Source organism: Carcharodon carcharias, chromosome 1 (genome assembly GCF_017639515.1).
Source record: "Carcharodon carcharias isolate sCarCar2 chromosome 1, sCarCar2.pri, whole genome shotgun sequence".
NCBI classification, from domain to species: domain Eukaryota; kingdom Metazoa; phylum Chordata; class Chondrichthyes; order Lamniformes; family Lamnidae; genus Carcharodon; species Carcharodon carcharias.
In genome coordinates this window covers 266,784,952-266,809,570 of record NC_054467.1, presented here as the reverse complement: position 1 = coordinate 266,809,570, position 24,619 = coordinate 266,784,952, and the positions used below count along the sequence as shown (strand labels likewise).

The 24,619-nt window shown below is 49.9% G+C and overlaps 1 protein-coding gene across 1 annotated transcript in view; it reads right to left on the bottom strand.

The window, feature by feature from the left end:
• Positions 1 to 24,619, bottom strand: part of LOC121276090 (disintegrin and metalloproteinase domain-containing protein 12-like) — a 215,287-nt gene that overhangs the window by 57,713 nt on the left and 132,955 nt on the right. Inside the window, exon 9 of the mRNA XM_041184030.1 lies at positions 3,289 to 3,354. Coding sequence (XP_041039964.1) covers positions 3,289 to 3,354 — 66 coding nt within the window. The remainder of the gene's footprint in view (positions 1 to 3,288; positions 3,355 to 24,619) is intronic.

The following is a 24,619-nucleotide window of genomic DNA, read 5'->3' as shown; positions in this document are numbered from 1 at the left end:
CTTTTGTGTTCAATTCCCAACACAATAGCTTTCCTAATTACTTGCTCATACCAGTCTTTTGTGATTCATGCACTAGTCACCCAGATCCCTCTGCAGCTCAGAGCTCTGCAATCTCCCACCATTGAGATAATATGCCTCTCTTTTATTTTTCCTGCCAAAATGGACAATTTCACATTTGCACACATTATACTCCATTTGCCAGATCTTTGCCCACTCACTTAGCCTATGTCCCATTGTGGGCCCCTTACGTCTTCTTCACAACTTACTTTCTGACCTATCTTTTTGTCACCAGCTTATTTAGCAACCGTACCATCTGTCTCTGCATCCAAGTCATTGATATAAATTGTAAAAAGCTGAGGCCCCAGCACTGATCCCTGTGGCACACCGCTCATCACATCCTTCCAACCAGTAAAAGACCCATTTTTGTCAACTCTCTGCATCCTGTTAGCGAGCCAATCTTCTATCCATGTCAATATGTTACCCCCTATACCATGTGCTTTTATTTTCCACAATAACCTTTGATGCGGCACCTTATCAAATGCCTTCTGGAAATCTAAGTACAGTACATCTACCGGTTCCCCTTTATCCACAGTACGAGTCCTTCAAAGAACTCTAATAAATTGGTTAAACATGATTTCCCTTTCATGAAACCATGTTGACTCTGCCTGATTATCTTGTTATTTTCCTAAGAGCCCTACTATACCATCTTTAATAATAGCTTCTAATGTTTTCCCTATGTCAGGTGTTAGACTAACTGGCCTATAGTTTCCTGCTTTCTGTCTCCCTCCCTTTCTGAATAAAGGAGTTATATTTACTATTTTTCAATCTAATGGAACCTTCCCCAAATTTAGGGAATTTTGGAAAATTAAAACCTGTGCATCAACTATCTCACTAGGCACTTCTTTCAAGACCTGAGGGTGAAGTCCATCCAGACCTGGGGATTTGTCAGCCTGCAGCCCCAACAATTTGCTCAATACCACTTCCCTGGTGATTGTAATTTTCTCCGAGTTCCTCTCTCCCTTCCATTTCCCGATTTACAGCTATTTCTGGGATCTTACTTGTGCCTCTATAGTGAAGACCGAAGCAAAATACCTGTTTAATTCATCCATCATCTCCCTACTTTCCATTATCAATTCCCCAGGTGCACTTTCTATAGAACCAATGCTCACTTTATCAACTCTTTTTATATTTAAATATCTATAGAAGCTCTTACAATCCATCTTTATATTTCTAGCTAGCTTTTTCTCATACTCTAATTTTTCCCTCATTACTTTTTTTGTCATTCTTTGCTATCCTTTATCTGCTGATCTGCCACCCACCATGCTCGTGTCTACCTCTGCCAGTTTGATTTTCCCAATCTACATGAAGATTAAAGCCACTCATGATTAATGTACTGCCTTTATTACATGGCCTCATTATCACCTGACTTACTCTCTGTCCTACAGTATAATCCAGAAATTATTACCTTTGAGGCTCTGCTTCTTAATTTGGTGCTTAGCTCCTCATACTGACTATGCAGAGCCTCCTTCCTTCTCCTGCCTATGTCATTGGTACCTACATGGACCATGACAACTGGATTCTCCTCCTCCCACTACAAGGTCCTCTCCAGCTCTGAGCAGATGTCCTAAACCCTGGCACCAGGAAAGAAACACAGCCATCTAAACTCTCGCTCTTTGCTACAGAGAACAGTGTCAATCCCCTTCACTATACTGTCCCCTACTACCACTATGTTCCTTTTTGCTCCCCCCACTTGGATGACTGCCTGCACCACAGTGCCATGGTCAGCTGGCTCATCCACCCTGCAGCCCTCACTCTCATCCAAACAAGCTGAGAACCTCAAACCTGTTGGTCAGTTGCAGAGGCTCACACTCCTGTGCTCCTGCCCTCTGGGTCCCCTTACCTGCCTCAACTGCAGTCACACCCGACTGTCCCTGACCACTGGCCAAATCAGAAGGCCCTATCCTAAGTGGTGTGACTGCTTCTTGGTACAAAGCATCCAGGTAACCTCCCCCCTCCCTGATGTATTGCAGTGTCTGCAGCTCAGCCTCCAGCTCAATGACGCTGAGCTGAAGTTCTTCAAGCTGCAAACACTTACTGCAGACGTTGTTTGCTCTGGATCACAGTGTTATGCAGGAGCTCCCACATGCTGCAGCCTTGGCACATGTCCTGCCATCCTTCATGTGTTTTAAATAATTCATTATATTATTCACTTATTTATGTTGTTTCTTAAATATTCTATTAACTTTACCAGCAATTTGTGTACTATTTTAAACCTTAGGGATAGAATAAAACTTATACACTTACCAGATACTCACCAAACAGCTAGCTCCTTTCCCTGTAGTACAGCAAGAACCAATTCCTATGGGATGAGAAAGATTGAAGAAGGAAACAAACACCTCAACCCCCATTTCCTTGAACTTCCCCTCTCATCAAACTCCAAGTCTTCATTCAGTTAGCCATGGGCCCTGTTGAAATTGTTCAACCAAGAATGGGTGTACCAGATGTCTCTGTCGGAGTAGATAACACTGAACTGCCTCTGCCTAAAGAGGTACCTGATATTGCTGCGTTTCCAGATAATGTGGATCCTGTAAGAGATTCGAAAGTTTGGAGCTATGACGTTCCTCCCATCAGGAAACCACCTGAGAGACTGAACTTATAATTCCATGACCCCACATATATATTTGTAATGTCATGGAGGTAGATGTTCCCCACTCTAAGTGCGGGGACCTTAGAGAGAAGTTCTTTTAGTTGTGGAGCTTGATGGAAGTATGTAACTGCTGCTGCAGCCTGTAAATAAAGTTCAATGTTTCTAATGAAAAACCTGTCTGGAAAATTAAGTCCATGATAGTAACCATATGGTTTCCTAAGCACTTTATCAATTTACCATTGTTACTGTTAAGCATTTGTGTCAATGGACACCAGGTCTCTCTGCACATCCACACTTTTCAAAGTCATGCCATTTATTGTGTACCAGCTTTCCTAGTTCCTCCCAAAGTGAATCATTTCATACTTTTCTGCAATGAACTCTATCGGCCATGCTCATGCCCATTTCACCATCCTGTCTGTCATGCTGATATCTATAACCGGCCTCATCATTGTGTACGACTTTGCCAAGTTTTATATCATCTACAAACTTTATAATGCTGCTCATTGCATCTGAGGCTAGATCATTTATAAAAACTGAAAAGAATAATGAGCCCAAACCCCATTAGTGTCACATCATTACAAACCAACTTAAACTATTTCCAAGTTATTAAATTTAATGATTTACTGGAAGCGATTTCTCACCTTGCGTTTTTTGTTGAAACTCTGTTGTGATATTTTTATCAGTTACCATTTTGGTCGGCGATGTAGCTGTGGGAACAAAATATCCTCAGTAAATGTGTGACTGTTCATGCACTGGGACACTCGGAGATCGGAGACTGTGATTAGTGTGGTAGTAACTATCCCAGCACCAACACTTTACTCAGAATATCCACAGGCAGAGCCTCAGAAACGCTCAGCCTGGTGTCTCAGTCACTGCCGTTCTTCCCTGGAGCAGACAGAGACTCTGCTTCAATTAGAAACCCATGGAACACGTTGTTCTCCAATACCTGTGTCCTGAACTGTTTCAGTCCCTTCGACTGGAATCCCAGCAGGGTAACAACAGGGCAGTGAATGATGGTGATGAAATTTACAAAACTTTTTAAAGCCCTGCATGAAACCTCATCCCACCGCTGGATGAGCTTTCATGTTTTCTCTATTCCCCACCGGGGCTCCTGGCCCACCCATTGACAGATCAGCGGGCGCGCAGCTGATTTTGCTGCGCTCCCGCCTTCCTGAAAATTTAAGTGAGTCGGGATGACGTCGGGGGTTCCACCCAGCATCATCCCGCGTCATTTTACGCTTCAGCGAGCAGGCCCCACCCCCTGCTCGCCGACGGCAAAATTCTGCCCAATGTGTTTGTGGTTTCTTTGTCCAAAGTTTAAAACCCACATCAGAACAACAACACAAACCTGAGCGTGATCCTGAGAGAATTCTCACCTGGGCTTTCTATGGTACTGTGCTCTGTTGTAATGCTTTTAGGAGTTACTGTCCTCTCAGGTAATGTAGCTATAGGAAGTACAGAACAGAAATATCCTCAGTAAACGTGTGACTGTGTTCATGCACTGGGACAATCGGAAATTGAGAATCAGACTGTGATTCGTGCGGTAGTAGCTATCCCAGCACCAGAATATCCACAGGCAGAGCCTCAGAAACCCTCAGCTTGGTGTCCCAGTCATAAGAATATAAGAAATAGGAACAGGAGTAGACCATTCAGCCCCTCCAGCCTGCTCCACCATTCACTAAGATCATGGCTGATCTTCTTGCGTTTCGATTTCCACATTCCCATCTAACCCCGATAACCTTTGATTCCCTTACCTAACAAGAATCGATCTTCAAAAATGCAAAATACTGCGGATGCTGGAAATGTGAAACAAAAACAAAAATACCTGAAAAAACTCAGCAGGTCAGACAGCATCTGTCTAGAGAAGGATAGCGTTAACAATTTGGGTCTGTATGACTCTTCTTCAGAGCTAACAAGAATCTATCTACCTCTGCCTTAAAAATATTCAATGACCCCGTCTCCACCACCTTCTGAGGCAGAGAGTTCCAAAGTCACACAACCCTCTGAGAAAAACAAATTCTCATCTCTGTCCTAAAAGGGTGACCCCTAATTTTAAACACTGCCCCCTAGTTCTGGACTCACCCACAAGAGGAAACATCCTTTCCACATCCACCTTGTCAAGGCCGTTCAGGATCTTGTATAACTTCAATCAAATCACCCCTCACTCCTCTAAACTCCAGTGGAAACAAGCCCAGTCTGTCCAACCTTTCCTCATAAGACAACCCACTCATTCCAGGTATCAATCTAGTAAACCTCCTCTGAACCGTCTCCAATGCATTTACATCCTTCCTTAAATAAGGAGACAAAAACTGCCCACAGTATTCGAGGTGTGGTCTCACCAATGCCCTGTCTAAGTGAAGGATAACACCCTTACTTTTGTGTTCAATTCCTCTTGTAATAAAGGATAACATTCCATTAGCCTTCTTAAATGCTTGCTGTATCTGCGTACTAACTTTTTGTGACTCATGCACTCAACACCTAAATCCCTCTGCATCTCCGAATTCTACTGCCGTTCTCCATTTAAGTAATACTCTGCTTTTTAGTCTACCTGTCAAAATGAAGAACTTCACATTTTCCCACATCAAACACAATTTGCCAGATGTTTGTCCATTAACAGAACCTATCATTCTCCAATGATCAGCCCCCTGATGTCCTCTTCACAACATAATTTGCTAACTTTCTGTCATCTGCAAATTTTGCTACCAAGTCTTCACGCCCCTTATCTAAGTTATTGATATAAACTGTAAAAAGTTCAAGCCCAAGTACAGAAACCTGTAGGACTCCACTAGTTAAAGCCTGCCAATGAGAAGAAGCTGCTTGCTCTCTGCTTTCTCCAATTCAACTAATCTTCTAAACATCCTAATCTGGGTTTTACTCCCCTGGATGGTGGTGATGGGATTTAATCCCCTGCATGGTGGTGATGGGATTTACTCCCCTGCGTGGTGGTGATGGGATTTACTCCCCTGCATGGTGGTGATGGGATTTACTCCCCTGCATGGTGGCGATGGGATTTAATATCCTGCATGGTGGTGATAGGATTTACTCCCCTGCATGGTGGTGATGGGATTTACTCCCCTGCATGGTGGTGATGTGATTTACTCCCCTGCATGGTGGTGATGGGATTTACTCCCCTGCATGGTGGTGATGGGATTTACTCCCCTGCATGGTGGTGATGGGATTTACCCCCCTGCATGGTGGTAATGGGATTTACCCCCCTGCATGGTGTGATGGGATTTACTCCCCTGCATGATGGTGATGGGATTTACTCCCCTGCATGGTGGTGATGGGATTTACTATCCTGCATGGTGGTGATGGGATTTACTATCCTGCATGGTGGTGATGGGATTTACCCCCGTGCATGGTGGTGATGGGATTTACCCCCCTGCATGATGGTGATGGGATTTGTTATCCTGCACGGTGGTGATGGGATTTACTCCCCTGCACGGTGGTGATGGGATTTACTCCCCTGCATGGTGGTGATGGGATTTGCTCCCCTGTATGGTGGTGATGGGATTTACTCCCCTGCATGGTGGTGATGGGATTTACTCTCCTGCATGATGGTGATGGGATTTACTCCCATGCATGGTGGTGATGGGATTTACTCCCCTGCATGGTGGTGATGGGATTTACTCCCCTGCATGGTGGTGATGGGATTTACTCCCCTGCAAGGTGGTGAAGGGATTTACTCCCCTGCAAGGTGGTGATGGGATTTACTCTCCTGCATGGTGGTGATGGGATTTACTCCCCTGCATGGTGGTGATGGGATTTACTCCCCTGCATGGTGGTGATGGGATTTACTCCCCTGCATGGTGGTGATGGGATTTACTCCCCTGCATGATGGTGATGGGATTTACTCCCCTGCATGGTGGTGATGGGATTTACTCCCCTGCATGGTGGTGATGGGATTTACTCTCCTGCATGGTGGTGATGGGATTTACTCCCCTGCATGGTGGTGATGGGATTTACTCCCCTGCATGGTGGTGATGGGATTTACTCCCCTGCATGGTGGTGATGGGATTTACTCCCCTGCATGGTGGTGATGGGATTTACTCCCCTGCATGCTGTTGATGGGATTTACCGCCCTGCATGATGGTGATGGGATTTACTCCCCTGCATTGTGGTGATGGGATTTACTCCCCTGCATGGTGGTGATGGGATTTACTCCCCTGCATGTTGGTGATGGGATTTACCGCCCTGCATGATGGTGATGGGATTTACTCCCCTGCATGGTGGTGATGGGATTTACTCCCCTGCATGGTGGTGATGGGATTTACCCCCTTGAATGGTGGTGATGGGATTTACTCTCCTGCATGGTGGTGATGGGATTTACTCCCCTGCATGGTGGTGATGGGATTTACTGTCCTGCATGGTGGTGATGGGATTTACCCCCCTGCATGGTGGTGATGGGTTTTATTCCCCTGCATGGTGGTGATGGGATTTACTCCCCTGCTTGGTGGTGATGGGATTTACTCCCCTGCAAGGTGGTGATGGGATTTAGTCCCCTGCATGGTGGTTATGGGATTTACTCTCCTGCATGGTGGTGATGGGGTTTACCCCCCTGAATGGTGGTGATGGGATTTACTCCCCTGCATGGTGGTGATGGGATTTACCCCCCTGCATGGTGGTGATGGGATTTACTCCCCTGCATGTTGGTGATGGGATTTAATCCCCTGCATGATGGTGATGGGATTTACTCCCCTGCATGATGGTGATGGGATTTACTCTCCTGCATGTTGGTGATGGGATTTACTCCCCTGCATGATGGTGATGGGATTTGCTCCCCTGTATGGTGGTGATTGGATTTGCTATCCTGCACGGTGGTGATGGGATTTACTCCCCTGCATGGTGGTGATGGGATTTACCCCCCTGCATTGTGGTGATGGGATTTACTCCCCTGCATGGTGTTGATGGGATTTACTCCCCTGCATGGTCGTGATGGGATTTAACCCCCGGAAGGTGGAGAAGGGATTTACACCCCTGCACGGTGGTGATGGGATTTACTCCCCTGCATGGTGGTGATGGGATTTACTCCCCTGAATGGTGGTGATGGGATTTACTCCCCTGCATGGTGGTGATGAGATTTACTCCCCTGCATGGTGGTGAAGGGATTTACTCCCCTGCATGGTGGTGATGGGATTTACTCCCCTGCATGATGGTGATGGGATTTACTCCCCTGTATGGTGGTGATGGGATTTGCTCCCCTGCATGGTGGTGATGGGATTTACTCTCCTGCATGATGGTGATGGGATTTACTCCCCTGCATGTTGGTGATGGGATTTACTCCCCTGTATGGTGGTGATTGGATTTGCTATCCTGCACGGTGGTGATGGGATTTACTCCCCTGCATGGTGGTGATGGGATTTACCCCCCTGCATTGTGGTGATGGGATTTACTCCCCTGCATGGTGTTGATGGGATTTACTCCCCTGCATGGTGTTGATGGGATTTACTCCCCTGTATGGTCGTGATGGGATTTACCCCCCGGAAGGTGGAGATGGAATTTGCCCGCCTGCATGGTGGTGATGGGATTTACTCCCCTGCATGGTGGTGATGGGAGTTACTCCCCTGCATGATGGTGATGGGATTTAGTCCCCTGCATGGTGGTGATGGGATTTACTGTCCTGCATGGTGGTGATGGGATTTACCCCCCTGCATGGTGGTGATGGGTTTCATTCCCCTGCATGGTGGTGATGGGATTTACTCCCCTGCATGGTGGTGATGGGATTTACCCTCCTGCATGGTGGTGATGGTGTTACTCCCCTGAATGGTGGTGATGGGATTTACTCCCCTACATAGTGGTGATGGGATTTACTCCCCTGCATGGTGGTGATGGCATTGACTCTCCTGCATGGTGGTGATGGGATTTACTCCCCTGCATTATGGTGATGGGATTTACTCCCCTGCATTATGGTGATGGGATTTACTCCCCTGCATGGTGGTGATGGGATTTACTCCCCTGCTTGGTGGTGATGGGATTTACTCTCCTGCATGGTGGTGATGGGATTTACTGTCCTGCATGGTGGTGACGGGATTTACTCCCCTGCATAGTGGTGATGGGATTTATTCCCCTGCATGGTGGTGATGGGATTTACTCCCCTGCATGGTGGTGATGGGATTTATTCTCCTGCATGGCGGTGATGGCATTTACTCCCCTGCATGGTGGTGATGGGATTTACTCTCCTGCATGGTGGTGATGAGATTTACTCCCCTGCATGGTGGTGATGGGATTTACTCCCCTGCATGGTGGTGATGGGATTTACTCCCCTGCATGGTGGTGATGGGATTTACTCCCCTGCATGATGGTGATGGGATTTACTCCCCTGCATGGTGGTGATGGGATTTACTCCCCTGCAAGGTGGTGAAGGGATTTACTCCCCTGCATGGTGGTGATGGGATTTACTCTCCTGCATGGTGGTGATGGGATTTACTCCCCGGCATGGTGGTGATGGGATTTACTCCCCTGCATGATGGTGATGGGATTTACTCCCCTGCATGGTGGTGATGGGATTTACTCCCCTGCATGGTGGTGATGGGATTTACCCCCCTGAATGGTGGTGATGGGATTTACTCTCCTGCATGGTGGTGATGGGATTTACTCCCCTGCATGGTGGTGATGGGATTTACTGTCCTGCATGGTGGTGATGGGATTTACCCTCCTGCATGGTGGTGATGGGTTTTATTCCCCTGCATGGTGGTGATGGGATTTACTCCCCTGCTTGGTGGTGATGGGATTTACTCCCCTGCATGGTGGTGATGGGATTTAGTCCCCTGCATGGTGGTTATGGGATTTACTCTCCTGCATGGTGGTGATGGGATTTACCCCCCTGAATGGTGGTGATGGGATTTACTCCCCTGCATGGTGGTGATGGGATTTACCCCCCTGCATGGTGGTGATGGGATTTACTCCCCTGCATGTTGGTGATGGGATTTAATCCCCTGCATGATGGTGATGGGATTTACTCCCCTGCATGATGGTGATGGGATTTACTCTCCTGCATGTTGGTGATGGGATTTACTCCCCTGCATGATGGTGATGGGATTTACTCCCCTGTATGGTGGTGATTGGATTTGCTATCCTGCACGGTGGTGATGGGATTTACTCCCCTGCATGGTGGTGATGGGATTTACCCCCCTGCATTGTGGTGATGGGATTTACTCCCCTGCATGGTGTTGATGGGATTTACTCCCCTGCATGGTCGTGATGGGATTTACCCCCCGGAAGGTGGAGAAGGGATTTACACCCCTGCACGGTGGTGATGGGATTTACTCCACTGCATGGTGGTGATGGGATTTACTCCCCTCATTGTGGTGATGGGATTTACTCCCCTGCATGGTGGTGATGAGATTTACTCCCCTGCATGGTGGTGAAGGGATTTACTCCCCTGCATGGTGGTGTGGGATTTACTCCCCTGCCTGATGGTAATGGGATTTACTCACCTGCATGGTGGTGATGGGATTTACTCCCTTGCATGGTGGTGATGAGATTTACTCCCCTGCATGGTGGTGATGGGATTTACTCCCCTGCATGGTGGTGATGGAATTTGCCCCCCTGCATGGTGGTGATGGGATAGACTCCCCTGCATGGTGGTGATGGGAGTTACTCCCCTGCATGATGGTGATGGGATTTAGTCCCCTGCATGGTGGTGATGGGATTTACTGTCCTGCGTGGTGGTGATGGGATTTACCCCCCTGCATGGTGGTGATGGGTTTCATTCTCCTGCATGGTGGTGATGGGATTTACTCTCCTGCATTGTGGTGGTGGGATTTACCCTCCTGCATGGTGGTGGTGGTGTTGCTCCCCTGAATGGTGGTGATGGGATTTACTCCCCTGCATAGTGGTGATGGGATTTACTCCCCTGCATGGTGTTGATGGTGTTACTCCCCTGCATGGTAATGATGGGATTTACTCCCCTGCATGATGGTGATGGGATTGACTCTCCTGCATGGTGGTGATGGGATTTACTCCCCTGCATTATGGTGATGGGATTTACTCCCCTGTATGGTGGTGATGGGATTTACTCCCCTGCATGGTGGTGATGGGATTTACTCTCCTGCATGATGGTGATGGGATTTACTCCCCTGCATGGTGGTGATTGGATTTACTCCCCTGTATGCTGGTGATTGGATTTGCTATCCTGCACGGTGGTGATGGGATTTACTCCCCTGCATGGTGGTGATGGGATTTACCCCCCTGCATTGTGGTGATGGGATTTACTCCCCTGCATGGTGTTGATGGGATTTACTCCCCTGTATGGTCGTGATGGGATTTACCCCCCGGAAGGTGGAGAAGGGATTTACACCCCTGCATGGTGGTGATGGGATTTACTCCCCTGCATGGTGGTGATGGAATTTGCCCGCCTGCATGGTGGTGATGGGATTTACTCCCCTGCATGGTGGTGATGGGAGTTACTCCCCTGCATGATGGTGATGGGATTTAGTCCCCTGCATGGTGGTGATGGGATTTACTGTCCTGCATGGTGGTGATGGGATTTACCCCCCTGCATGGTGGTGATGGGTTTCATTCCCCTGCATGGTGGTGATGGGATTTACTCCCCTGCATGGTGGTGATGGGATTTACCCTCCTGCATGGTGGTGATGGTGTTACTCCCCTGAATGGTGGTGATGGGATTTACTCCCCTGCATAGTGGTGATGGGATTTACTCCCCTGCATGGTGGTCATGGGATTTATCCCCCTGCATGGTGTTGATGGTGTTACTCCTCTGCTTGGTGGTGATGGGATTTACTCACGTGCATGGTGGTGATGGGATTTACTCCCCTGCATGGTGGTGATGGGATTTACTCTCCTGCATGATGGTGATGGGATTTACTCCCTTGCATGGTGGTGATGGGATTTACTCCCCTGTATGGTGGTGATGGGATTTACTATCCTGCACGGTGGTGATGGGATATACCATCCTGCATGGTGGTGATGGGATATACCATCCTGCATGGTGGTGATGGGATTTACTATCCTGCATGGTGGTGATGGGATTTACCCCCCTGCATGGTGGTGATGGGAATTACTATCCTGCATGGTGGTGATGGGATTTACTCCTCTGCATGGTGGTGATGGGATTTACTCCCCTGCATGGCGGTGATGGCATTTACTCCCCTGCATGGTGGTGATGGGATTTACTCCCTTCCATGGTGGTGATGGGATTTACCTCGCTGCATGGTGGTGATGGGATTTACTCCCCTGCATGGTGGTGATTGGATTTACTGTCCTGCATGGTGGTGATGGGATTTACTCCCCTGCATGGTGGTGATGGGATTTACTCCCCAGCATGGTGGTGATGGGATTTACTCCCCTGCATGGTGGTGATGGGATTTATTCTCCTGCATGGCGGTGATGGGATTTACTCCCCTGCATGGTGGTGATGGGATTTATTCTCCTGCATGGCGGTGATCGCATTTACTCCGCTGCATGGTGGTGATGGGATTTACTCTACTGCATGGTGGTGATGAGATTTACTCCCCTGCATGGTGGTGATGGGATTTACTCTCCTGCATTGTGGTGATGGGATTTACTCTCCTGCATGGTGGTGATGGGATTTACTCTCCTGCATGGTGGTGATGGGATTTACTATCCTGCACGGTGATGATGGGATTTACTCCCCTGCATGGTGGTGATGGGATTTACCCCCCTGCATGGTGGTGATGGGATTTAGCCCGCTGCATGTTGGTGCTGGCATTTACTCCCCTGCATGGTGGTGATGTGATTTACTCCCCTGCATGATGGTGATGGGATTTATCACCCTGCATAGTGGAGAAGGGATTTACTCCCCTGCATGGTGGTGATGGGATTTACTCCCCTGCATGTTGGTGATGGGATTTACCCCCCTGCATGGTGGAGAAGGGATTTACTCCCTTGCATGGTGGTCATGGGATTTACTCCCGTGCATGGAGGTGATGGGATTTACTCCCCTGTATGGTGGTGATGAGATTTCCTCCCCTGCATGGTGGTGATGAGATTTCCTCCCCTGTTGGTGGTGATGGGATTTACTCCCCTGTCTGGTGGTGATGGGATTTACTCCCCTGCATGATGGTGATGGGATTTACTCTCCTGCATGATGGTGATGGGATTTACTCCCCTGCATGTTGGTGATGAGATTTACTCCCCTGCATGGTGGTGATGGGATTGACTCTCCTGCATGGTGGTGATGGGATTTACTCCTCTGCATTATGGCGATGGGATTTACTCCCCTGTATGGTGGCGATGGGATTTACTATCCTGCACAGTGGTGATGGGATTTACTATCCTGCATGGTGATGATGGGATTTACTCCCCTGCATGGTGGTGATGGGATTTACTCCCCTGCATGGTGGTGATGGGATTTACTCCCCTGCATGGTGGTGATGGGATTTACTCCCCTGTATGGTGCTGATGGGATTTACTATCCTGCACGGTGGTGATGGGATTTACTATCCTGCATGGTGGTGATGGGATTTACCCCCCTGCATGGTGGTGATGGGATTTACCCCCCTGCATGGTGGTGATGGGATTTACTCCCCTGCATGGTGGTGATGGGACTTACTCCCCTGCATGGTGGTGATGGCATTTACTCCCCTGCATGGTGGTGATGGGATTTACTCCCTTGCATGGTGGTGATGGGATTTACCTCGCTGCATGGTGTTGATGGGATTTACTCCCCTGCATGGTGGTGATGGGATTTACTGTCCTGCATGGTGGTGATGGGATTTACTCCCCTGCATGGTGGTGATGGGATTTACTCCCCTGCATGGTGGTGATGGGATTTACCCCCCTGCATGGTGGTGATGTGATTTACTCCCCTGCATGGTGGTGATGGGATTTAGTCCCCTGCATGGTGGTGATGGGATTTACCCCCCTGCATGGTGGTGATGGGATTTACTCCCCTGCATGATGGTGATGGGATTTAATATCCTGCACGGTCGTGATGGGATTTACTCCCCTGCATGGTGGTGATGGGATTTACCCCCCTGCATGGTGGTGATGGGATTTACCCCGCTGCATGTTGGTGATGGGATTTACTCCCCTGCATGGTGGTGATGGGATTTACTCCCCTGCATGGTGGTGATGGGATTTATCCCCCTGCATAGTGGAGAAGGGATTTACTCCCCTGCATGGTGGTGATGGGATTTACTCCCCTGCATGGTGGTGATGGGATTTACCCCCCTGCATGGTGTAGAAGGGATTTACTCCCCTGCATGGTGGTGATGGGATTTACTCCCCTGCATGGAGGTGATGGGATTTACTCCCCTGTATGGTAGTGATGAGATTTCCTCCCCTGCATGGTGGTGATGAGATTTCCTCCCCTCTTGGTGGTGATGGGATTTACTCCCCTGTCTGGTGGTGATGGGATTTACTCCCTTGCATGATGGTGATGGGATTTACTCTCCTGCATGGTGGTGATGGGATTTACTCCCCTGCATGTTGGTGATGAGATTTACTCCCCTGCATGGTGGTGATGGTATTTCCTCCCGTTCATGATGGTGATGGGATTTACCCCCCTGCATGGTGGTGATGGGATTTACTCCCCTGCATGGTGGTGATGGGATTTACTCCCCTGCATGGTGGTGATGGGATTTATTCCCCTGCATGGTGGTGATGGGATTTACTCTCCTGCATGATGGTGATGGGATTTACTCCCTTGCATGGTGGTGATGGGATTTACTCCCCTGTATGGTGGTGATGGGATTTACTATCCTGCACGGTGGTGATGGGATATACTATCCTGCATGGTGGTGATGAGATTTACTCCCCTGCATGGTGGTGATGGGATTTACTCTCCTGCATTGTGTTGATGGGATTTACTCCCCTGCATGATGGTGATGGGATTTACTCTCCTGCATGGTGGTGATGGGATTTACTCCCCTGCATGGTGGTGATGGGATTTACTCCCCTGCATGGTGGTGATGGGATTTACTCCCCTGCATGGTGGTGATGGGATTTACTCCCCTGCATGGTGGTGATGGGATTTACTCCCCTGCATGGTGGTGATGGGATTTACTCCCCTGCATGGTGGTGATGGGATTTACCCCCCTGCATGGTGGTGATGGGATTTACTCCCCTGCATGGTGGTGATGGGATTTACCCCCCTGCATGGTGGTGATGGGATTTACCCCCCAGCATGATGGTGATGGGATTTACTATCCTGCACGGTGATGATGGGATTTACTCCCCTGCATGGTGGTGATGGGATTTACCCCCCTGCATGGTGGTGATGGGATTTACCCCACTGCATGTTGGTGATGGGATTTACTCCCCTGCATGGTGGTGATGGGATTTACTCCCCTGCATGGTGGTGATGGGATTTATCCCCCTGCATAGTGGAGAAGGGATTTACTCCCCTGCATGGTGGTGATGGGATTTTCTCCCCTGCATGGTGGTGATGGGATTTACTCCCCTGCATGGTGGAGAAGGGATTTACTCCCCTGCATGGTGGTGATGGGATTTACTCCCCTGCATGGAGGTGATGGGATTTACTCCCCTGTATGGTGGTGATGAGATTTCCTCCCCTGCATGGTGGTGATGAGATTTCCTCCCCTCTTGGTGGTGATGGGATTTACTCCCCTGTCTGGTGGTGATGGGATTTACTCCCCTGCATGATGGTGATGGGATTTACTCTCCTGCATGGTGGTGATGGGATTTACTCCCCTGCATGTTAGTGATGAGATTTACTCCCCTGTATGTTGGTGATGGGATTGACTCTCCTGCATGGTGGTGATGGGATTTACTCCCCTGCATTATGGTGATGGGACTTACTCCCCTGTATGGTGGTGATGGGATTTACTATCCTGCACGGTGGTGATGGGATTTACTATCCTGCATGGTGATGATGGGATTTACTCCCCTGCATGGTGGTGATGGGATTTACTCCCCTGCATGGTGGTAATGGGATTTCCCCCCCTGCATGGTGGTGATGGGATTTACTATCCTGCATGGTGGTGATGGGATTTACTCCCCTGCATGGTGGTGATGGGATTTACTCCCCTGCATGGCGGTGATGGCATTTACTCCCCTGCATGGTGGTGATGGGATTTACTCCCCTGCATGGTGGTGATGGGATTTACCCCCCTGAGTGGTGGTGATGGGATTTACTATCCTGCATGGTGGTGATGGGATTTACTCCCCTGCATGGTGGTGATGGGATTTACTCCCCTGCTTGGCGGTGATGGCATTTACTCCCCTGCATGGCGGTGATGGCATTTACTCCCCTGCATGGTGGTGATGGGATTTACTCTCCTGCAGAGTGGTGATGAGATTTACTCCCCTGCATGGTGGTGATGGGATTTACTCTCCTGCATTGTGGTGATGGGATTTACTCCCCTGCATGGTGGTGATGGGATTTACTCCCCTGCATGATGGTGATGGGATTTACTCTCCTGCATTGTGGTGATGGGATTTACTCCCCTGCATGGTGGTGATGGGATTTACTCCCCTGCATGGTGGTGATGGGATTTACTCCCCTGCATGGTGGTGATGGGATTTACTCCCCTGCATGGTGGTGATGGGATTTACTCCCCTGCATGGTGGTGATGGGATTTACTCCCCTGCATGGTGGTGATGGGATTTACCCCCCTGCATGGTGGTGATGGGATTTACCCCCCTGCATGGTGGTGATGGGATTTACTCCCCTGCATGGTGGTGATGGGATTTACTCCCCTGCATGGTGGTGATGGGATTTACCACCCTGCATGGTGGTGATGGGATTTACTCCCCTGCATGATGGTGATGGGATTTACTCCCCTGCATGGTGGTGATGGGATTTACTCCCCTGCATGGTGGTGATGGGATTTACTCCCCTGCATGGTGGTGATGGCATTTGCTCCCCTGCATAGTGGTGATGGGACTTACCCCCCTGCATTGTGGTGATAGGATTTACCCCCCTGCATGGTGGTGATGGGATTTACTCCCCTGCATGATGGTGATGGGATTTACTATCCTGCACGGTGGTGATGGGATTTACTCCCCTGCACGGTGGTGATGGGATTTACTCCCTTGCATGATGGTGATGGGATTTACTCCCCTGCATGGTGGTGATGGGATTTACTCCCCTGCATGGTGGTGATGGGATTTACCCCCCTTTCATGGTGGTGATGGGATCTACTCCCCTGCACGGTGGTGATGGGATTTACTATCCTGCATGGTGGTGATGGGATTTACTCCCCTGCATGGTGGTGATGGGATTTACTCCCCTGCATGGTGGTGATGGGATTTAGTCCCCTGCATGGTGGTGATGGTATTTACCCCCCTGCATGGTGGTGATGGGATTTACCCCCCTGCATGGTGGTGATGGGATTTACCCCCCTGCATGGTGGTGATGGGATTTACCCCCCTGCATGGTGGTGATGGGATTTACTCACCTGCATGTTGGTGATGGGATTTAATCCCCAGCATGATGGTGATGGGATTTACTCCCCTGCATGATGGTGATGGGATTTACTCTCCTGCATGTTGGTGATGGGATTTACTCCCCTGCATGGTGGTGATGGGATTTACTCTCCTGCATGATGGTGATGGGATTTACTCCACTGCATGGTGGTGATGGGATTTACTCCCCTGATGGTGGTGATGGGATTTACTCTCCTGCATGGTGGTGATGGGATTTACTCCCCTGCATGGTGGTGATGAGATTTACTCCCCTGCATGGCGGTGATGGGATTTACTCCCCTGCATGGTGGTGATGGAATTTGCCCCCCTGCATGGTGGTGATGCGATTTACTCCCCTGCATGGTGGTGATGGGATTTACCCCCCTGCATGGTGGTGATGGGATTTACCCCCCTGCACGGTGGTGATGGGATTTAGTCCCCTGCATGATGGTGATGGGATTTACTATCCTGCACGGTGGTGATGGGATTTACTGCCCTGCATGGTGGTGATGGGATTTACCCCCCTGCATGGTGGTGATGGGATTTACCCCGCTGCATGGTGGTGATGGGATTTACTCCCCTGCATGATGGTGATGGGATTTACTCTCCTGCATGGTGGTGATGGGATTTACCTCCCTGCATGGTGGTGATGGGATTTACTGTCCTGCATGGTGGTGATGGGATTTACCCCCCTGCATGGTGGTGATGTGATTTACTCCCCTGCATGGTAGTTATGGGATTTACTCCCCTGCATGGTGGTGCTGGGATTTACCCCCCTGCATGGTGGTGATGGGATTTACTCCCCTGCATGATGGTGATGGGATTTACTATCCTGCACGGTGGTGATGGGATTTACTCCCCTGCATGGTGGTGATGGGATTTACCCCCCTGCATGGTGGTGATGGGATTTACCCCGCTGCATGTTGGTGATGGGATTTACTCCCCTGCATGGTGGTGATGGGATTTACTCCCCTGCATGGTGGTGAAGGGATTTATCCCCCTGCATAGTGGAGAAGGGATTTACTCCCCTGCATGGTGGTGATGGGATTTACTCCCCTGCATGGTGGTGATGGGATTTACCCCCCTGCATGGTTTAGAAGGGATTTACTCCCCTGCATTGTGTTGATGGGATTTACTCCCCTGTATGGTGGTGATGAGATTTCCTCCCCTGCATGGTGGTGATGGGATTTACTCTCCTGCATGGTGGTGATGGGATTTACTCCCCTGCATGATGGTGATGGGATTTACTCTCCTGCATGGTGGTGATGGGATTTACTCCCCTGCATGTTGGTGATGAGATTTCCTCCCCTGCATGGTGGTGATGGGATTTCCACCCCTGCATGATGGTGATGGGATTTACCTCCCTGCATGGTGGTGATGGGATTTACTCCCCTGCATGGTGGTGATGGGATTTACTCCCCTGCATGGTGGTGATGGGATTTACTCCCCTGCATGGTGGTGATGGGATTTACTCTCCTGCATGATGGTGATGGGATTTACTCCCTTGCATGGTGGTGATGGGATTTACTCCCCTGTATGGTGGTGATGGGATTTACTATCCTGCACGGTGGTGATGGGATATACTATCCTGCATGGTGGTGATGGGATTTACTATCCTGCATGGTGGTGATGGGATTTACCCCCCTGCATGGTGGTGATGGGATTTACTGTCCTGCATGGTGGTGATGGGATTTACTCCCCTGCATGATGGTGATGGGATTTACTCTCCTGCATGGTGGTGATGGGATTTACTCCCCTGCATGGTGGTGATGGGATTTACTCCCCTGCATGGTGGTGATGGGATTTACTCCCCTGCATGGTGGTGATGGGATTTACTCCCCTGCATGGTGGTGATGGGATTTACTCCCCTGCATGGTGGTGATGGGATTTACTCCCCTGCATGGTGGTGATGGGATTTACCCCCCTGCATGGTGGTGATGGGATTTACCCCCCTGCATGGTGGTGATGGGATTTACTCCCCTGCATGGTGGTGATGGGATTTACTCCCCTGCATGGTGGTGATGGGATTTACCACCCTGCATGGTGGTGATGGGATTTACTCCCCTGCATGATGGTGATGGGATTTACTCCCCTGCATGGTGGTGATGGGATTTACTCCCCTGCATGGTGGTGATGGGATTTACTCCCCTGCATGGTGGTGATGGCATTTACTCCCCTGCATAGTGGTGATGGGATTTACCCCCCTGCATTGTGGTGATAGGATTTACCCCCCTGCATGGTGGTGATGGGATTTACTCCCCTGCATGATGGTGATGGGATTTACTATCCTGCACGGTGGTGATGGGATTTACTCCCCTGCATGATGGTGATGGGATTTACTCCCCTGCATGGTGGTGATGGGATTTACTCCCCTGCATGGTGGTGATGGGATTTACTATCCTGCATGGTGGTGATGGGATTTACTCTCCTGCACGTTGGTGATGGGATTTACTCCCCTGCATGGTGGTGATGGGATTTACTCTCCTGCATGATGGTGATGGGATTTACTCCACTGCATGGTAGTGATGGGTTTTACTCCCCTCATGGTGGTGATGGCATTTACTCTCCTGCATGGTGGTGATGGGATTTACTCTCCTGCATGGTGGTGATGGGATTTACTCCCCTGCATGGTGGTGATGAGATTTACTCCCCTGCATGGCGGTGATGGGATTTACTCCCCTGCATGGTGGTGATGGAATTTGCCCCCCTGCATGGTGGTGATGGGATTTACCCCCCTGCATGGTGGTGATGGGATTTATTCCCCTGCATGGTGGTGATGGGATTTACTCCCCTGCATGGTGGTGATGGGATTTACCCCCCTGCATGGTGGTGATGGGATTTACCCCCCTGCATGGTGGTGATGGGATTTAGTCCCCTGCATGATGGTGATGGGATTTACTATCCTGCACGGTGGTGATGGGATTTACTCCCCTGCATGGTGGTGATGGGTTTTACTATCCTGCATGGTGGTGATGGGATTTACTCCCCTGCATGGTTGGGATGCGATTTACTCTACTGCATGGTGGTGATGGGATTTACTATCCTGCATGGTGGTGATGGGATTTACTCCCCTGCATGGTGGTGATGGGATTTACTCCCCTGCATGGTGGTGATGGGATTTACACCCCTGCATGGTGGTGATGTGATTTACATACCTGCATGGTGGTGATGGGATTTACTCCGCTGCATGGTGGTGATGGGATTTACTCCCCTGCATGTAGGTGATGGGATTTACACCCCTGCATGTTGGTGATGGGATTTACTCCCCTGCATGGTGGTGATGGGATTTATTCCCCTACATTTTGGTGATGGGATTTACTCCCCTGCATGGTGGTGATGGGATTTACTCCCCTGCACGGTGGTGATGGGATTTACTATCCTGCATGGTGTTGATGGGATTTACTCCCCTGCATGGTTGTGATGGGATTTACTCCCCTGCATGGTGGTAATGGGATTTACTCCCCTGCATGGTGGTAATGGGATTTACTCCCCTGCATGGTGGTGATGGGATTTACTCCCCTGCATGGTGGTGATGGGATTTACACCCCTGCACGGTGGTGATGGGATTTACCCCGCTGCATGGTGGTGATGGGATTTACCCCCCTGCATGGTGGTGATGGGATTTACACCCCTGCATGGTGGTGATGGGATTTACTCCCCTGCATGGTGGTGATGGGATTTACTCCCCTGCATGATGGTGATGGGATTTACTCCCCTTCATGGTGGTGATGAGATTTCCTCACCTGCATGGTGGTGATGGGATTTACTCCCCTCATGGTGGTGATGGGATTTACTCTCCTGCATGGTGGTGATGGGATTTGCTCCCCTGCATGGTGGTGATGGGATTTACTCTCCTGCATGGTGGTGATGGGTTTTACTATCCTGCATGGTGGTGATGGGATTTACTCCCCTGCATGGTGGTGATGGGATTTACCCCCCTGCATGGTGGTGATGCGATTTACTCCCCTGCATGGTGGTGATGTGATTTACTCCCCTGCATGGTGGTGATGGGATTTACTCTACTGCATGGTGGTGATGGGATTTACTCCCCTGCATAGTGGTGATGGGATTTACTCCCCTGCATGGTGGTGATGGGATTTACCCCCCTGCATGGTGGTGATGTGATTTACACACCTGCATGGTGGTGATGGGATTTACTCCCCTGCATGGTGGTGATGGGATTTACTCCCCTGCATGGTGGTGATGGGATTTACTCCCCTGCATGTAGATGATAGGATTTACACCCCTGCATGTTGGTGATGGGATTTACTCCCCTGCATGGTGGTGATAGGATTTATTCCCCTACATTTTGGTGATGGGATTTACTCCCCTGCATGGTGGTGATGGTATTTACTCCCCTGCATGGTGGTGATGGGATTTACTCCCCTGCTTGGTGGTGATGCGATTTACCCCCCTGCGTGGTGGTGATGGGATTTTCTCCCCTGTATGGTGGTGATGGGATTTACTCCCCTGCACGGTGGTGATGGGATTTACTATCCTGCATGGTGTTGATGGGATTTACTCCCCTGCATGGTGGTGATGGGATTTTCCCCCCTGCATGGTGGTGATGGGATTTACTCCCCTGCATGGTGGTAATGGGATTTACTCCCCTGCATGGTGGTAATGGGATTTACTCCCCTGCATGGTGGTGATGGGATTTACTCCCCTGCATGGTGGTGATGGGATTTACACCCCTGCACGGTGGTGATGGGATTTACCCCCCTGCATGGTGGTGATTGGATTTACTCCCCTGCATGGTGGTGATGGGATTTACTCCCCTTCATGGTGGTGATGAGATTTCCTCGCCTGCATCGTGGTGATGGGATTTACTCCCCTGCATAGTGGTGATGGGATTTACTCCCCTGCATGGTGTTGATGGGATTTACTCCCCTGCAAGGTGGTGATGGGATTTACTCCCCTGCATGATGCTGATGGGATTTACTCTCCTGCATGGTGGTGATGGGATTTACTATCCTGCATGGTGGTGATGGGATTTACTCCCCTGCATAGTGGTGATGCGATTTACTCTACTGCATGGTGGTGATGGGATTTACTATCCTGCATGGTGGTGATGGGATTTACCTCCCTGCATGGTGGTGATGGGATTTACCCCCCTGCATGGTGGTGATGGGATTTACTCCCCTGCATGATGGTGATGGGATTTACTCCCCTGCATGTTGGTGATGGGATTTACTCCCCTGCATGTTGGTGATGGGATTTACTCCCCTGCATGATGGTGATGGGATTTACTCCCCTGCATGGTGGTGATGGGATTTACTCCCCTGCATGGTGATGATGTGATTTACTCCCCTGCATAATGGTGATGGGATTTACTCTCCTGCATGATGTTGATGGGATTTACTCCCCTGCATGGTGGTGATGGGATTTACTCCCCTGCATGGTGGTGATGGGATTTACACCCCTGCACGGTGGTGATGAGATTTACCCCCCTGCATGGTGGTGATGGGATTTACCCCCCTGCATGGTGGTGATGGGATTTACTCCCCTGCATGGTGGTGATGGGATTTACTCCATTGCATGATGGTGATGGGATTTACTCCCCTTCATGGTGGTGATGAGATTTCCTCGCCTGCATGGTGGTGATGGGATTTACTCCCCTCATGGTGGTAATGGGATTTACTCCCCTGCATGTTGGTGATGGGATTTACTCCCCTGCAAGGTGGTGATGGGATTTACTCCCCTGCATGATGCTGATGGGATTTACTCTCCTGCATGGTGGTGATGGGATTTACTATCCTGCATGGTGGTGATGGGATTTACTCCCCTGCATGGTGGTGATGCGATTTACTCTACTGCATGGTGGTGATGGGATTTACTATCCTGCATGGTGGTGATGGGATTTACTCCCCTGCATAGTGGTGATGGGATTTACTCCCCTGCATGGTGGTGATGGGATTTACACCCCTGCATGGTGGTGATGTGATTTACACACCTGCATGGTGGTGATGGGATTTACTCCGCTGCATGGTGGTGATGGGATTTACTCCCCTGCATGTAGGTGATGGGATTTACACCCCTGCATGTTGGTGATGGGATTTACTCCCCTGCATGGTGGTGATGGGATTTATTCCCCTACATTTTGGTGATGAGATTTACTCCCCTGCATGGTGGTGATGGGATTTACTCCCCTGCATGGTGGTGATGGGATTTACTCCCCTGCATGGTGGTGATGCGATTTACCCCCCTGCGTGGTGGTGATGGGATTTTCTCCCCTGTATGGTGGTGATGGGATTTACTCCCCTGCACGGTGGTGATGGGATTTGCTATCCTGCATGGTGTTGATGGGATTTACTCCCCTGCATGGTGGTGGTGGGATTTACTCCCCTGCATGGTGGTAATGGGATTTACTCCCCTGCATGGTGGTAATGGGATTTACTCCCCTGCATGGTGGTGATGGGATTTACACCCCTGCACGGTGGTGATGGGATTTACCCCCCTGCACGGTGGTGATGGGATTTACCCCCCTGCACGGTGGTGATGGGATTTACCCCCCTGCATGGTGGTGATGGGATTTACTCCCCTGCATGGTGGTGATGGGATTTACTCCCCTGCATGATGGTGATGGGATTTACTCCCCTGCATGATGGTGATGGGATTTACTCCCCTTCATGGTGGTGATGAGATTTCCTCCCCTGCATGGTGGTGATGGGATTTACTCCCCTCATGGTGGTGATGGGATTTACTCTCCTGCATGGTGGTGATGGGATTTGCTCCCCTGCATGGTGGTGATGGGATTTACTCTCCTGCATGGTGGTGATGGGATTTACTATCCTGCATGGTGGTGATGGGATTTACTCCCCTGCATGGTGGTGATGGGATTTACCCCCCTGCATGGTGGTGATGTGATTTACTCCCCTGCATGGTGGTGATGTGATTTACTCCCCTGCATGGTGGTGATGGGATTTACTCCACTGCATGGTGGTGATGGGATTTACTCCCCTCATGGTGGTGATGGGATTTACTCTCCTGCATGGTGGTGATGGGATTTACTCCCCTGCATGGTGGTGATGAGATTTACTCCCCTGCATGGCGGTGATGGGATTTACTCCCCTGCATGGTGGTGATGGAATTTGCCCCCCTGCATGGTGGTGATGGAATTTGCCCCCCTGCATGGTGGTGATGGGATTTACTCCCCTGCATGGTGGTGATGGGATTTACTCCCCTGCATGGTGGTGATGGGATTTACTCCCCTGCATGGTGGTGATGGGATTTACTCCCCTACATGATGGTGATGGGATTTACTCCCCTCATGGTGGTAATGGGATTTACTCCCCTCATGGTGGTAATGGGATTTACTCCCCTGCATGGTGGTGATGGGATTTACTCCCCTGCAAGGTGGTGATGGGATTTACTCCCCTGCATGACGCTGATGGGATTTACTCTCCTGCATGGTGGTGATGGGATTTATTATCCTGCATGGTGGTGATGGGATTTACTCCCCTGCATGGTGGTGATGCGATTTACTCTACTGCATGGTGGTGATGGGATTTACTATCCTGCATGGTGGTGATGGGATTTACTCCCCTGCATGGTGGTGATGGGATTTACTCCCCTGCATGTAGATGATAGGATTTACACCCCTGCATGTTGGTGATGGGA